The 17,351-nt window shown below is 36.7% G+C and overlaps 1 protein-coding gene across 1 annotated transcript in view; it reads right to left on the reverse strand.

Annotated features, from left to right (window-relative positions):
* LOC111546589 (glypican-6) overlaps window positions 1-17,351 on the reverse strand; it is a 584,762-nt gene that overhangs the window by 373,896 nt on the left and 193,515 nt on the right. Inside the window, exon 2 of the mRNA XM_026446573.1 lies at window positions 6,484-6,649. Coding sequence (XP_026302358.1) covers window positions 6,484-6,649 — 166 coding nt within the window. The remainder of the gene's footprint in view (window positions 1-6,483; window positions 6,650-17,351) is intronic.

The following is a 17,351-nucleotide window of genomic DNA, read 5'->3' on the forward strand; positions in this document are numbered from 1 at the left end:
TTTCTTTCTTTCTTTCTTTCTTTCTTTCTTTCTTTCTTTCTTTCTTTCTTTCTTTCTTTCTTTCTTTCTTTCTTTCTTTCTTTCTTTCTCTTTCTCTCTCTCTTTCCTTCTTTCTTTCTTTCTTTTCTTTTTCTTTCTTTTCTTTCTCTCTCTCTTTCTCTTTCTTTTCTTTTTTTCAGCAAGTACTTAGTACTGTTTATGCATTCTGCCAGCATTACATGAGAACACAACATATGATAAATGCCCACAAGAAATGAGAAGTATTGAGTCACTGACTATAAAAGAAAGAGAGGGTTGGATGGTGTTAGATTTCACCTGACAGAAAACAGTGTTCTTCGTTTTTTTACAAAAGTCTTTCCTGGTGCTTTCAGGAATGCACAGGGCAAATGCGAGTCGTCTAGCTAACAGAACAGATTTTAAAATAATTGCTTTGGCTTTGTTCCTCAATTTCAGGGTTGCATTTCTGGACTGTATTATTAAATAGGCTCTTGTATTACATAAAGTAGAGATGAAGAAGCCTTGAAAGTTTGCTGCTATATACAGCTCTTGGGTTTTTCTTTTTCTTTGGTTTAAAGGAAATCATTTTCTATGTTGAGAGTCTAGATGTTTTTGTAACATGGTATTTCAGGAATATCAGCCAGTGTCATATCATATTTATTATAGAATTATTTGTAACTAAAAGAGTTTCTTGTCAGATTTATATTATGGACTTTTATGCTTGAGAAGGTCTTTGAAAGAACAGTATCTTACACAAATGCTTGAAATTGTTCATTCTGCCTATTTTATCTCGCGAAATGCAACATAACACAGTCCTGTACATGTTATAAAAGAAAATCTGAGTTTCCTCAGTAGGAACAATAAATGTTTATTTTCTAATATCAAATAAGACTTACCTAGCAACATTTTCCCAAACACAAAGTTATGAATGCACAAATTACCATGAGAATTGACAACTCTTGTAGTTGCCAAGAAAGTCATTTGTGCACCACCAAGTAGCCATTTATTACATGACACTAGTCATTGGACTGACCTAACACAGCTTCCTTGCAGCTGGCTCTAATTTACAACTTGATAGCAGCTGTCACAATGAAAGAATCAGGTACAGTATCTGATTTGTTTCTGCCATCCCTGCACTCATGAGTCCATTAACAACGGGGATAGGTGATTTTTAAATTACTCAATTAGTCATACTTCCATTAAAAGAATAGACTTACAAAGTAAAATAGAAATGGCCTCTTAGAATATTCCCTTCCATTTCTCTGTACAGTTGGGTCCATTTATTCCATTCAAAGAACATATACTGAGTACTGTTCTCAGTAAACAGGGGCCTTTTCTGTTCTCAATTCCATCCCCATGCCTAAACCAAAGCAAAGTCTACAGTAGGCACTTAGTAAACACGTGTTGGACTAATGTATACATGAGAGAATCAGTGAATAGTGCCCACTGCAGGGTCTCTTGGTCTGCCACAGATGTCATGCCCACCTTGGGTTTCATGTTCGACACTCTTATGCCAGTTTTCAGTCTTTGGGCTGCCTGACAACTGAATAATTGGCAAGTTTGAAACGAAGAAGTCCAGAAAGTTTTATATCACTGGTGTATCTGGTCTATGAGTGCCCAAGGCTTAAATTTAAAAATTCTAGCTGCTTTGCTGGCTTCCCGCATAACGCCCTTTGGAGGGCATCTAAGTCAAGATAACTCAACTTTTGTCTAATGAAAAATAACACAAATCTCATCAATTCAAGTCAGTGGTAGTGGGGAGGTGAGACCTGATAACAGAAAATGTCAAAAATAAAACAAACGAGCATTTAAGAACCACTGACAAATCATGCTAAACCTATTGAGAGCGACACGGGAAACTGAAACTATCTGAGGGCTCTGGTGTAACAATTATACATGCTGTGGCTATGTAACATCAATTACGTTTGACAATGCCAATACAATACCATCTTATTTGCTTTTTATTCTATAATTGACAAAGCAGGGCTTCTCTAACCCCCTGCCCCAGACTAAGTGAAGTCCCCCAGCCAAGTAAAGGCTTAGCATCCCATGCTTCCATTAACCTAACACTTTGTCATAGTCTACTATAATTATTTTAACTATGTTAAATTCCCTAAGGGCAAAAAATGTATATGCCTAGCTCACCCAATATAGTGAGTTGGATTATTAGGGTCTTTGCTAACTGGGGTAGCCTAAACAATTAGGTTACATAATTGGGACAAAAACACTCAGGTCTCACTTTTATACTTGCTGTTAGAAGCATTCTATAACATTTAGGGATAAAAAGTAGTATGTGATAATACAGAATCCCTGCCTTTGTCTCACCAAACTTTGCCTCTCCTCACTGGTAACATCTTTTAGAAATCTCTCTCTGGTTCTCATAGTCTATAAAATCTTAGAAGGCACCAGATGTTTGCAGGAGGCTGTCCCACACATCCTCAATTTTAAAGTAGATGTAAGATTTATTATAGCTATATAAATGTACTTCAGCCTTGACTTTTGTGTTCATGAGCCAGTTGTAATCTGCAACATGGCCTCTTGTGAAATAGAACAATTCTTATCTATGGAGTGTTGATAACAATGCCAAACATTCAAAATAACCACAGGATATTACTGAAGCAAGTTCTGCCCACAAACGGTTTCTCCCTCTAGGAGATTTTAATTTAACATAAACATTTTTCAAGAAAACCATTTTGCATTTGGACAGCATGCAAAAGCTAGGCTGGGATAAGTTGTGTATGAAAATACAGCAACACCTGGGATAAGTGCCTGAGCAGAGACTGTTAATGCCTTAAATCAGGGTTTTCTCCTACCGCGTTGCATAGTTTCTAATAGTGAGAATAGGCTAAAAGCCACTCTCCTGTTTTCTGGTCCTGCCTAGCTCAGGGGTGCTATGTAATACACCATTCATTTGGACGCAGCAAGTGGAATCTGGGTTGTGCTTTATCCTGGGGAACCCCATACACTACTTACCACAAAGTAAGTGAAGGGGGGGCGGGTGCTGAGGCTGATGAGGATTTTTAAGTACTCTAAAATAGGTCTAGTTGCATTTTTTCAATGCTGTAAGGAAGTTTTCAAAGAAAAGTTCTTCATGTAAAAATGGAGTTTCTTTTTCTTATAACAGTTACTTGGTAAGAATCTTTTGAGCAATTCCTCTGTGCAGGGAACTGAGTTAAACTTCCTGGAGGAGGACTATGAAAATGCATCCTAAATAGACTCCTGATGTTTTCGAAGAACACACACACACATCCCAACTACAGAACTTCAGTAGTGGTTGGAATACTACAGAGGTTTTTACTGGAATGTTTAAAACACTTCACTTTCTTTTGACATGATCCAGACACTGACTGAATTCTAAACAGTCACTAATCACTTTCAATTAATTTGTGACATTGTAAAGACTGGGAGGATGTGCCCCCAATTTTACTCTTGTTTTTATTGATGGTCGATTGCATACCACTGTTAACATTTTAGATAGGCACTTTATAATTAAAGAAAAACATCTATAAAATATATAAACTGGGGCATTTGTGTGGCTGGCAGGGAAGGCACATGCAACTGACAGCAACAGGAGTGAAGGTTTTGATGAAGAGATGCCAGAAGCCCGAAGTGATGGGCTGCAGGTGCTACCCAGAGAGAGGACTATTATATATAATTTTTGTTGGATTACCGATTTGCTCACTGATCTTTGCTGCTGCATTTATGAACATTGTCACACTGTCATCTGAGATGTATCTGTGTGGAAAATGGAGTTGGCACATTTGACTAATTCATGCCATACATTTGTGAATGAACACTTCACACCCAGACAAGTATTAGCAAGAACACATTTTTCTCCATAAGTCTATGTTGGTGGTCAATTCTCAATGCCATAGCACAAACCAAAGAAGGAAAACTGGAAGAATTTTCTCAGAGACATCTAGGACTAATAAAAAAAGAGATGGGGGGTGCCAGGCGCAGTGGCTCATGCCTGTAATCCCAGCACTTCGGGAAGCCGAGACAGGCAGATCACGAGGTCAGGAGATCAAGACCACCCTGGCTAACACGGTGAAACCCCGTCTCTACTAACAATACAAAAAATTAGCTGGACGTGGTGGCAGGCACCTGTAGTCCCAGCTACTCAGGAGGCTGAGGCAGGAGAATGGCGTGAACCCGGGAGGCGGAGCTTGCAGTGAGCCGAGATCGCGCCACTGCACTCCAGCCTGGGCGACAGAGTGAGACTCCGTCTCAAAAAGAAAAAAAAAAAGAGCGAGAGAGAGACAGGAAGAAAGGGTATGAAATACGTTCACATAGGACGAACCACCACGCTTGTTTTTCATTAAAGTACATCCAGCAACACACCGTGGGTTCAAACTTTAGTTTTTGAATCCAATGATTTTCCAGACATTCAATTTCATATCAAATCGGTATCTAGGAAACCCAATTGATCGAAAGCATAAGGATTTGTTTTCGGTTAAAACAGCCAGTAAGCGCTGAGGACAAAAAGCAAATTAAGAAGTCACTGTTGCTCTTACAAGTTGAAAAGCCTATATTCTGATTCTTCATCATGTCCTGCTGTAAGCAACAAAATCCACATGCCCGTCTTCTTCAATAGCTTGCAGGCTGACTGAAGTCAACTGAACTGTGCTAGGTATTAGCGTAGTTGCAACCACAAATATGGATGACTATATGACTCCAAGTGATGCTATGAGGTTTAATCTGACTTTAAAATAAGCAAATCTTTTTAGATTTTCTGATGAGTGTACCTTTTTATCAGCATTAGTTGGGTATTCTGTCTTTGCTAAAAAAATCTAGATCTTCTAAGATAAAGTTTATTTTTAAAAATTCATACCCCCTCCACAATTTCAGCAAAGAACAAAAATCTTAGTAAAGAATCATGTCATTTTGTGTCAGAAGGATCCCTTAATGACCAACTATTAAAAATTCCTTCATTTTTCAAATAAAGTAACTCATGATCATACAAACAGATTTTATCCTCCCACTGCGGGGAGAGGTAACAGCCCTTCAATTTATTCTTTCTGAAATAATTCTAAGGTTTTGTTAGATGATTTCCATTTGAATCTATTCACTGTAAAATCTTTTTCGTTTTCTTTTCTTTTTTTTTTTTTCTTTTTTTTTTTTTTGCTCAAAACCATTTCCTCTGGCCTTCCTAAGCAAAATGGTGAATTAGCTTATGGGTTTCATTGTCAGAGCTGAGGCCTGTAACCTAAGCACATCTTTGTATACAGTGAGCTTCAGTTTCTCTGAATTCTAACATCTTTTTTTCTATCCTACGCATATCTTAGTTGTCAGAACACTTTACTCGTGCATGCTCGTTTAGAGGTTTGCATAAATGACGAAGGCCCTCAGAGGCTGACAAATGCCACTGCTATTTTCACCACTCTGCTTGTCACTGTGTAATTGCAGTAAATGCAACTGAAAGTACTTTTATTTGAAGGCTATTTGACAGAGGGGAAGAAAACACATTTACTCTTTCAAGGCCTGTGTATTTTCCTGGGACAAGTCTGCCTATAAAATTTGTCCTTTTATCCTTGGATGGCAATTTGGGAACTATCTTTGGGCCACGCAACCCTTTGAATGATTTCTGCAACCCAAGAACAGAGCCTTGATTCACAGACCTTCCCCTTCATTCTCCCCACCTCCCGGCCTCCTGCCTTCTAGAGACTGGAAGGCTGTTTCATGCCTATGTACTTAAAGCCTTCTTTTCCACAGAATGAGATAGAAAATTTGCATATTTTAGCCATAATATTGGTCTATTTTCATTCTAGGAGTTCAAGGAAAAAGTTGTTTACTAATATGTGTGGCTATGTTGAGGTAATACAAATGACAAAGAAATAATATAGTGGACTATTTTTTACAAGATTCTTTTCTAAAGTGTCCTTTCTCATGGGAGTGTATGTAACTTCAACAAGATTACTTTTGTTTTCTTCAGAGAGAACAGTTAGCTCAATATAGCTGGGTTGCACAATCTTTAACAGGACTGTCCCATATAAGTAAAAACATAAGGAAAGTGTAAAATAATGTTTATAATTTGCTAAACATGGTTTTAAAAATCATCTTAGTCTCTAAAAGTCATCATAACATTTTTTTTTTTTTTTTTTTTTTTTTTTTTTTTTGAGACAGGGTCCCACTCTGTCACCCAGGCTGGAGTGCAGTGGCGCAATCACAGCTCACTAGAGCCTCAACCTCCGAAGCTCAAGCAATCCTCTCACCTCTGTCTCCTAGACAGGTGGGACCATAGGTGTGTGCTACCATGCCCAGCTTATTTTTTGTTTTGTGTAAAGATGGGAGTCTCATTATGTTGCCCAGACTGGCCTCAAACTCCTGGGCTCAAGCAATCCATCTGCACTGGCCTCCCAAAGTGTTGGGATTACAGATGTGAACCACCGTGTCTGGTTTCTTACAACTTCTGACCCACCCATCAAGCCCCATAAACACTTGCTATTGTCCCGTCTCTGTTCTCGGATCCATTTAAACACTTCTTACCTATAAACAGATTCCACTCTGTGTCGAGGTCAGCCTGATTTGCCAAGCAGCCCTTCATGACGTTGAGACAGTAGTTGTTGCAGGGCCTCACAGTGGGAAGCCCCCGACAGTATGGGCAGTACAGCATCTTCATGAGGGCACGGATGCACCCTGGGGTTGGGCTGACCTGCAGATTTATTGCAAAGAAAAAGAAAATCAAAAATAAGAAGGATGAAGAGGAGGAAAAAAAGAAATAAGGCATTTTCTTCTTTTTTAAAAAAGACAAAATAGCAGTGATAAACCACAGCATTAGAGCAGAAGCTTAACCCTTTGTAATTACTGATCTTGCATCCAGTCAATTCCTGTCGAAATCTTCTGCGTGGCATGGTGATCACTTTTTTGCATGTCCCTGTCAACATTTTCATATCGATGTCATTGTAATTCAGCCCTAAAGCCTAGACACTGTTTCATTGCCATAGAACATGGAATGAGATAATGCATGTGAAAGCAATTTGCAAAGTTAAAAGCCCCATAAAAATGTAGGCATTATTAAAGTTTAATGTGACACCTTTAGAAAATTTTCTAAAGGGTTATTTGACCCTTTTCAGGGTTATTTGACCCTGTCTCTAAAGGAGGTTGGCAGATATATTTCCTTTGTACATAACTTTTCTTCAAAGATCAATATCAACTTGTCTGAGATCTTTGAGATCCAGGCCTGCTTAGAAGCAATGGAACTGCCAAGGTACCATCTTTGGGCGTCTGCAGCTTTTGCACTTCTGGAAAATTCATGGAAAATTTCAAGGACCAGTGTTAAATGTGAGAAGCAATCCTTGCAGTAGTTCAGAGGAGCTACGTATCCACTGACAATGAAATGCTATTTGCCCTGGATCAGAAAATCAGTGCTCTTCAATTAATCGATTCTAAACCAATAAGGGCTTTTTGTAGACTCATTAAAAATTCTAATTTGACTTCAAGAGGAAGGAATATTTAAGACATGATATGGTCCCCACTCAAATCTCATCTTGAATTGTAGTTCCCATAATCCCCACATCATGGGAAGTGAATCATGGGGGCAGTTACTCTCATCCTGCTATTCTCGTGATAGTGAGTGAGTTCTCATCAGATCTGATGGTTTACCAGGGGGCGTTTCCCCCTTTTGCTTGGCACTTCTCCTTGCTGCCACTATGTGAAGAAGGATGTGTTTGCTTCCCCTTCTGCCATGACTGTAATTTCTTGAGAACTCTACAGCCATGCTGAACTGTGCGTCAATTAAATATCTTTCCTTTAAAAATTAGTTCGGGCACTTCGTTATAGTAGTGTGTGAGAATGAACTAATACAAGATAGTAGAGACCAAAATTAGAAAACAAATACAGAAAACTACTCTTTTTCACTAGATGCAAAAATTGTTGCCATATTCCTTTGGTTGGTTCTGTATCACTCTGATGTTTTAGTCAAGTAACTATACATTGCTGTACTTGCATTCCAGATCTGAGGGAAAAAAATCTAATTTGTATCATTTGGCCCTCTTGGAGAGTGGTGGACTTGAGCTCACAGGTAACAAGAACATTCAGATGCTGAAGAAACATAACACCAGTGTATTGATGGAACAACAAGAAATATTTCTACATAAATGGATACTTTCAATTACTATAGCTATTTCTCTATGATTCTATTCCTTACTTAGAATCAATTTTGAGATTTTTAATGCAAGCCTTTGGTTTCTGTAACATTTTCTTAATTTTACCCAGTATGGTGACAAAATCACTAAAAAATTATTTTAGGAAATAAAGCTGTGTATGTATTTAGGCACTAAAATTTCTAGTTGTCATTTTGGGTTTTTTTGCATTTTCTTTCAAGAATTTTATGAAAGTTTTCAAACATGCAGAATAGGTGAAAGACTTTTATAGTTCACAGCCACATTTCCTAGATTGTACAATTTTTCTACATTTGCTTTTTCACACATCTATCCATCTTTCTACCCATCCATTAACCTACCTCATTTTTCATGCCAAAGTAATATCCTTTAATTTTTTTATCCCAGACTAATATCTTTTTAATTTTTACTTTTCCTGGTAATTTAATACTGGCTTGAATAAAATAGAATCAGCATGATCAACAATAGAAAGTCAGTGAGTAAAATACTCTAAGTCAAATAAGTAAAGTAAAATATAATTGGCCTTTCTTTATAAAGGTATTCATAGAATGGTTTCTTATCGATTAATTCTAAAGCTCATTTTCCAACAACAAAACAGAAACAATAAATGGGTAAAAAGGTGAGGAGTCTTTTGACTTTTCTTTTAAGGACATATTAGTGCCATTATGTCATCTCCAGATAGGCAATTTTTTGGACAGAGCCAAATTTGTTTAAGGCCATACCATGCTGAATGCACCCAATCTCACCTGATCTTGGAAGCTAAGGAGGGTTGGGCCTGGTTAGTACTTGGATGGGAGACAGTGCCAAGTTTTACCCATAACTGAGCAGCACTGTTTCAAAATTTTCCTTTATCCACATGTATCCCAAGCCATTCACCAAAAAAATTAAAAAAAAATAAAAAATAAAAAAAAACATAAAAAAAAACAGGAAAAACAATTTTGCATTCCTCAGACAATATTAATGTGAAACTTAAAATTCGTACACATTTTCCTTATTGGCATGGTTGCTATCTTGCAAACTTACTGGGTGTGGTTACTATCTTGCAAACCTTTACCACAGGATTTTATTTTCTATAGCCCTGCAATCTCTCTCCTGACTGATGCTTTTCTCCAGAGACTACCCAATTTTCACTTGGGCTAACTAAAATATTTCTACTTTTGATTCTGTTGGGTTTTGGTTTTCTCACCATTGGTATTATATGATGCTGTGCTTCTCACTCAGTGTTCTGGTATTAGAACCTGGAGCATTTGCCAATATTGGGGATATAAATTTGAGATCTCTTGGACGGCATGGACTGTGCCATTTATTTTTATAAGTTTCACTGCTATGCATTTTATAACTTTGTGCTATGCACAACATGCACATCATATAAGGTATTACAATGATGACTCGGGTATTTGCTAAGTGCTTATTGAATCAAACACTCCATTGTGCTTCCCCATTTCTTGGCCACATTGATATTCAAATTAAAAAAAGAACAAGATGGTTTTATACATCTTAGCATTCAATTGTTGCTTTTTAACTTTGTTTTCAAAGGCTATTGATTGCATTCATTCCAAAGCTTTTCCTTTTTTTTTTTTTTTCATTGTGTTGGAACCAGTACTATTTTCTCAGTCTGACATTTCAGAAGAGTCTCCAACTTGGGGTAGTAACCAACAGAGAAAATTGAACAGCCTTAATAATCTGCAAGAACAATGTTGTTCAAGTTAAATGTGGGTCTCCGAGTACTTCTGGAAATGACATCCTTCCTGGTCAAATAAAGGGCGGCTGAAGAAGAAGAAAGTGGAGCACAGGGGATCAGAGTTGAAGCTTTCATGTTCACAGATCCCATCTTTTGAGCTTACACAACTGCATGCTTGAATTAAAATAAAAATCATCACTTCAAACTGAAGACTTTTAAAAGTAAGCTTCTTAAAATGTTGCTTTAAATGCCAATTGTGGGAGGAGACATCTCTATTTTTCACAGTGTTTTATAATTGCACAAGAGATACTCTTTAAAATTTTTTTCATTTTGAAATTAATATACACCCAAAAATAGTTTTAAAAATAATAAACTCCTGTGTATCCTTCCTTCAACTTGCCTCAATAGCGACATCTTATATAGCTGTGGTGTAATACAAAAATGAGGAAAGTGACATTAGTATATTGCTATTAACTAGTCTGTAGACCTCATTCAGATTTTAGAGTTTATGATCCTGTATTCATTTCTGTGTGTGTGTGTGTGTGTGTGTACACAGTTCTATGCTATTTTATATCATGTATTCATTTGTGGAACCACCACCACCACAATCAACATACAGAACTGTTCTATCACCATAAAAGAATTCCCTTTTGCTAACTTTGCCTCATCTAATGTCCCTATTACCTGACAACCACTCATCTATTTTCCAACTCTATACTTTTGTCATTTCAAGAATGTCATATAAATAAAACCATACAATATGTAACCTTTTGAGCTTGACTTTTTTTTCTGAGCATAATGCCCTCAAGGTCCATCCAACTTGTTACATATATTAATAGTTCATCTCTTTTTATTGCTGAGTAGTATTCCATTATTTGGATGTATCAGAATTTATTTAACTAATCACCCACTGAAGGATATCTGGGTTGTTTCCAGTACTTTCTTATTAGGAATAAAGGTGCTATGAGGATTTATGTACAGGTTTTTGTAGGAATATAAATTTTCATTTTTCTGAAAGAAGTGCCCAAGAGTACAATTTCTGGATCATATGGTGGTAAGAGTATGTTTAGTTTTGTAAGAAATTGCCAAATTGTTTCCAGCTTGTTTGTAACATTTTACATTTCTACCAGCAATATGTGAGACCTCCAGTTTTATCCAAATTTTTACAATGTACGTGGCCGTCACTATTTTAGCCTTTCCATGGGTGCATCGTGTACTTTTAAGTTTATCATGAGTTTCCTCTGGACAATATTTACACCAGTATTTAAGTCTGAGTAGATGTCAATGATCCAAAATGACCCACCAACTGGTCTGTGTAAAACATCAAAAAAAAAAAAAAAAAAAAAAACAACTCTGAAATATTAGCTAAGTCTATATGTTTAGCAAAACCAAAATAAAGAACAAGTTCTAAAAACTCATGCTTAAAATTTAAAATAGAATAATACCTCAAGCTGAGAGTGCTTATGTGGACTATTTGTACATTTATGGACCATTAGAAAAAAAATTACTGAAAAAAATGTATTCTTTTAGCAACAATAAAGAACACAATACCTCTTTAGAAATAAAAAGCTGAGATTAATTTTTTTAGTTGGTAATGTGGATTTTTGTTTATTTTTTAAAGAATGTAGCTGTAACTTTCCAGATATTCATAGTAAACTGGGAAATAAACTTGGGTAAAAGAATAAGCTGATGATGATAACATTCTTTTTTGTACTTATATGAGCTCTCACCTAACTTTTACATGCTGTTCATAATCTTTTGTCAAGGGCTTAAGTAGACATTTCTCCAAAGATGACATAAAAATGGCCAACAGGAACACGAAAAGGTTCCCAACATCATTAGTCATCAGAGAAATGAACTATAAGATGCCATCTCACACGTGTTAGGATAAAAGCTGAAGATAACAAGTGTTGGCAAGGATGTGGAGAAAAGGGAACCCTTGTACATTGTTGGTGAGAAAAGAGATTGATGTGGTCATTATAGAAAACAATATGGAGGTTCCTAAAGAAACTAAAAATAAAACCAGTATAAAGTCCAGTAATCCCTTTTCTGGTTATATATACCCAAAGGAAATGAAATCACCACCTTGTAAAGATATCTGCACTTCCATGTTTATTGCAGCTTTATTCACAATAGCCAAGATTATGAAAATAACATAGGTGTGCATCTTGGGAAGAATGGATGAAGAAGCTGGTATATATGCACAATAAAACATTATTTGGTCTTAAAAAAAGGAGTTCCTGCCATCTGCCACAACATGAATGGGCATGTAGGACATTATCCTAAGTGAAAAAAGCCAGACACAGAAAAAAAATATCGCATGATTTCAAATATATGTGGCGTCTGGGGAAAAAAAGGGTCAATTACATAGAGATAGAGAATAAAATAAGGGGTGGTTACAAGGGTTAGGATTGGGGCAGGAAATGGGGAAATATAAGTCAAGGATGAAAAGTAACAATTATGTAGGATGAACAATTTGAAAGATCTAATGTACAAAATGAAGACTATAGTTAACACTAGCGTATTGTATTCAGGACTTTTGCTAAAGAAAAAGGTTACAGCTGCTCTCTGAGAGGGAACAGGTGACTATGTAAGATGATGGGTATATTAATTTGTTTCACTACAGTAATAATTTTACTATGTCCACATATATTAAACATCATGATGTATACCTTAAATATAAACAATAAAATTTATTTTAAAAATAATAATCTTTTGTCAAGAATTTACAATATTAGTTGGGAAACAAGAAAATCATCAATGGTTCCAATTTTATTTTCCCACTCACGAAAAGATAGACACAAGTTTGTGAGCCAACTAAGTAAGATTTTGATATGAATTAATGGCATCTTGGATTTAGTCCTTCTTAAAATTTCTGTTTGTGTATAATGATTGACATACATTATTATTTTGTAATTGATATTATGGTTTACCAGTTTTGAAACTATAGTAAAATTTATAACCAAGGATCCTTGTAAAATAAACAAAAAGTAAATAAAATAACAAAAATCATTGAGTTCTTAGTTTGGAAACTCACTGATTTTTTTATTTTTTAAGGTTAAAGTGCAACACATTGAAACATAACAAGGAATACAAAAATAACCCTTAATAAAGCTGTATTGTCAGGTAGGACAAAGACTTATCTACCTGGCTAGCCATGGATGTCAAAATGTTATAGCAAGTAATTCTTATGTTTTCTAAATGGGATTTGAGGTATAGCGTGTTCTTAGCCATGCAATAACATTTCATTTCAGGTCTCTAATACACTGAAGATTTCTATATCTGGACCAGCATTCAGGCTCATATTAGCTATTCCTAACAGTAGCCAATGTAACATGTGACTGTTCCTTAAAATATTAAACAAGCAAGACAATATGTGAAAGTTAAAAGTCCATATATATACACACTGAACATATACCTAGTAGATGAGGTTTCTATGAAAATCATATAACCAAAATAATCAAATAAACATATCTATCTTCTGCGCTCAAAAGATAAATAAATTAACGTAAGTAAAACATTCAGCTAGAAGAAATTCTAAATGTCCTTTAGGGCAAGAGTTGAGGCCTTCTTCCACAGTTTCTAATGTACAGTCATATTAAATGATGACTCATAACAGTCATAATATGAGTCATAATATGTCATTTAAGATGACTCTTGTGATTATGATCTTTTGACTTTACTCATAATCTTATTATATCACCAGATCCTAAAGAATGATTAAATTACCTGTAAAGTATCTTTTATGTTAAGTATTTTTGATTATAATTCTTTAATAGTAACCCATAAATAGGTTTTGTAATAAGCTCATGGGAAATTAAATTTATTTCATCTTTATTCATTTGTGCAACTTTTATTCATCCATTTGCTGGGATGAAGGAAGAAATCTTGTGCCATTATTGGGATGCCCAGAATATGTTCATGTTCAGTCGTTTCAGGGAAATAATTATTATCTTGGGGAAATGCAATGTAAAGGGAACTCATAAAAGGAAAATTAGCTCAGAACTGAGAAGCCAGACTAGACAGAGAGGGCTCCTGAAGGAAGGCATGTAACAGATGTCTGTAAGATAAGCATAGAAGATGAGTGATGTCACACAAGCAGCAGACACAATGCTAAGAATTAGTCCCGCCACTGAAGAAAACAGCAAAATTAGTAAAAAAAATGACACGACAGAATCAACTTTTCCGAACACCGGAATCTAATAAACACATACAGCAACCAGAAGAGTGCTTAGTCAAGAAAGAGACTGATAAATTTCAGTCGAAAGAGCATTGCTAATTTTCAAGTCTTAAATTTGAAAAGATTGCAATCATACAAAGTATATTCTCTGACCACAATGGAATGAAGCTAGAAATCAATATTAGAGGGAAAAATGAAAAATTCACAAGGATGTGAAAATTAAACCACATACCTTTCATACAAACAATGGGTTAAGGCATAAATCACTAGGGAAAATAGAAAATACTTAGATGAATGAAAATGAAAACACAACGTGCCAAAACTTAGAGCCATAAATGCCTACATTAAAAGAGAAGAAAGATTTCAAATCAATACCCTCACTTTATACCTTAAGGAACTAGAAAAAAAAAAGGAGAAAACTAAGCCCAAAGCTAGTGGAAGAAAAGAAATAGTAAAAATTAGAGTGGAGATAAACAAAAAAGCAAATAGAGAAACAGCAGAGAAAGTCAATGGAACCAACAACTGGTTCTTTGAAAAGATCAACAAAATTGACCAATTTTTAGCTAGGCTGACTATCAAAGAGAGAAAAGAAAAAGTAACTAAAATCAGAAATGAAAGAAGGAACATTACTCTCAATCTTACAGAGACAAAGACGATTAAATAAAAATGCTATGAACAGTTGTATACTGTGGTGGGTTAAATAGCATCCTGACAAAATGCATGTCCATCCAGAGCCTACAAATGGGACTTTATTTGGAAATAGGGTCTTTGCCAATGTAAATAACGTAAGGATCTAGATAAGATCACACTTGATTCAGTAAGCCCTAAATCCAGCAAAAGTGTCCCTGTAAGAGATAGAAAAGGACACCCAGAGACACAAAGAAGAAGGTGATATGAAGATTGAGGCAGTGACTGGAGCAATGCATTGATTAGCAAAGAATAGGAAGGATTACTGGCAACCACCCAGCAGAAGCTGGGAGAGAGGCATAGGATGATGGTCTTTCCCTCCAAGCATCCAGGAAGAACCACCTGACAACCTGAGTTCTGACTTCTTGGCTTCTGACAATCTGATTTCAGACTTCTAAACTCCTGAACTATGAAATAATTTCTGTTGTTTTCAGTCACCCAGTTTGTGGTCATATAATATATACACCCACAAATTATACAACCTTGATACAAAAAATCCCTGGAAACATACACCCTACCAAGACTGAATCATGAAGAAATAAAAATACATGAATAGACCTATAACAAGTAAAGACATGGAGTCAGTAATAAAACACCTCCGAACAAAGAAAAACTCTGGACCAGATGGCTTGACTTGTAAATTCCACCAAACATTAAAGAAGAAGGAAGAAAAATTCTTCTTAAATTCTTCCAAAAAACAGAAGATGACATAATACTTCCTAACTCATTCTGACAGGCCGGCATTACCTGATACCAAAGCCAGACAAAGTCCATGGCCCGGGGGTTGGGGACTCCTGCTATAGACCAATACCCCTTATATATGTTGATAAAAAAAGTCTTTAACAAAACACTATCAAAGCGAATCCAAGAGCATATTAAAAGGATTATATAGCCTGGTGCAGTGGCTCATGCCTGTAATCCCAGCATTTTGGGAGACCGAGGCAGGAGGATCACCTGAGGTCAGAAGTTCGAGACCAGCCTGGCCAACATGGTGAAACCTCATCTCTAATAAAAATTAAAAAAAAGTTAGCCAGTGTGATGGCACGTGCCTGTAGGTACAGTACTTGCGAGGCTGAGGCAGGAGAATTGCTTGAACCTTGGAGGCAGAAGTTGCAGTGAGCCAAGATCACGCCACTGCACTCCAGCCTGGGTAACAGAGTGAGACTTCATCTCAAAAAAAAAAAAAAAAAGGATTATAGGACACAGTAACCACTGAGATTTCTCCCAGAAAGTTAAGGTTGATTCAACATAAGAAACTCTGTCAATATAATACGTGCCTAGTAATAGAATGAAGGAAAAATACACACAATCATCTGAATTATGCAGAAAAGAAATTTAATGATAACAATATACAGAAAAGTAGGAATAGAAGAGAATTCTCTAAACATGATAATGTGCATTTATGAAATCTCACAGCTAACATCATAGTCAATGATATAAGACTGAAAGAGTTCTCTCTAAGGTAAGGACAAAGAAGCTTGCTTTCACCACTGCTATTTAACATTGTATTCAAAATTATAGCCACAGTCATTCAGCAAGAAAAATAAAGTATCTAAACTCAAGAGAAAGGCTTACAACTATCTCTACTTCACTTTGGGAGGCCTAGGTGGGTGGAGCACAAGGTTGGGAGTTCAAGAGCAGCCTAGCTAAGATGGTGAAACCCTGTCTCTACTAAAAACACAAAAATGTGCCAGGCGTGTTGGTGGGTGCCTATAATCCCAGCTACTCGGGAGGCTGAGGTAGAGAATTGCTTGAACCAGGGAGGCAGAGGTTACAGTCAGCCAAGGTCATGCCACTGGACTCCAGCCTGCATGACAGGGTGAGACTGTCTCAAAAAACAAAAACAAAACAACAACAACAACAATAAAAACTATAAAAACTGTCTCTACTCACAGATTACGTGATCCTATAACATATGGTTTGTCTGTGTCCCCACCCAGATCTCACCTTGAATTGTAAAACTCCTCACATATCAGGGGCGGGCCTACAAGGAGATAATTTTGAATCATGGGGATGATTTTCCCCATACTGTTCTCGTGGTAGTGAATATATCTCACAAGATCGGATGGTTTTATAAGTGGGAGTTCCCTGAGAAGCTCTCTTGCCTGCCACCATGTAAGATGTACCTCTGCTTCTCCTCTGCCTTCTGCTATGATTGTGAGGCCTCCTCAGCCAAGTGGAACTGTGAGTCCATTAAACCTCTTTCCTTTATTAATTACCCAGTCATACTACTTCATGGCAGTATAAAAATGGACTAATACAGTATATATAGGAAATCCCAAAGAATCCACAAAAAAACCTGCTGGAGCTAATAAATAAATCCAGCAAAGTTACAGGGTACAAGATTAACCACACAAAAATGTGTTGGCTTTCTATACAGTAGCAATGAACAATGTGAAAAGAAAATTAAGAAAACTGGCCAGGCACAGTGGCTTACGCCTGTAGTTCCAGCACTTTGGGAGGCCGAGGCAGGTGGATCATGAGGTCAGGAGTTTGAGACCAGCCTGGCCAACATGGTGAAACTCCGTCTCTACGAAAAATACAAACATTCGCTGGCGTGGTGGCGGGAGCCTGTAATCCCAGGTACTCAGGAGGTTGAGGGAGGACAATCGTTTGAACCCCAGAGGCGGAGGTTGCAGTGAGCTGAGATAGCACCATTGCACTCCTGCTTGGGCAAAAAGAGTGA

This window comes from Piliocolobus tephrosceles, chromosome X, assembly GCF_002776525.5.
Source record: "Piliocolobus tephrosceles isolate RC106 chromosome X, ASM277652v3, whole genome shotgun sequence".
In the NCBI taxonomy this organism is placed as follows: domain Eukaryota; kingdom Metazoa; phylum Chordata; class Mammalia; order Primates; family Cercopithecidae; genus Piliocolobus; species Piliocolobus tephrosceles.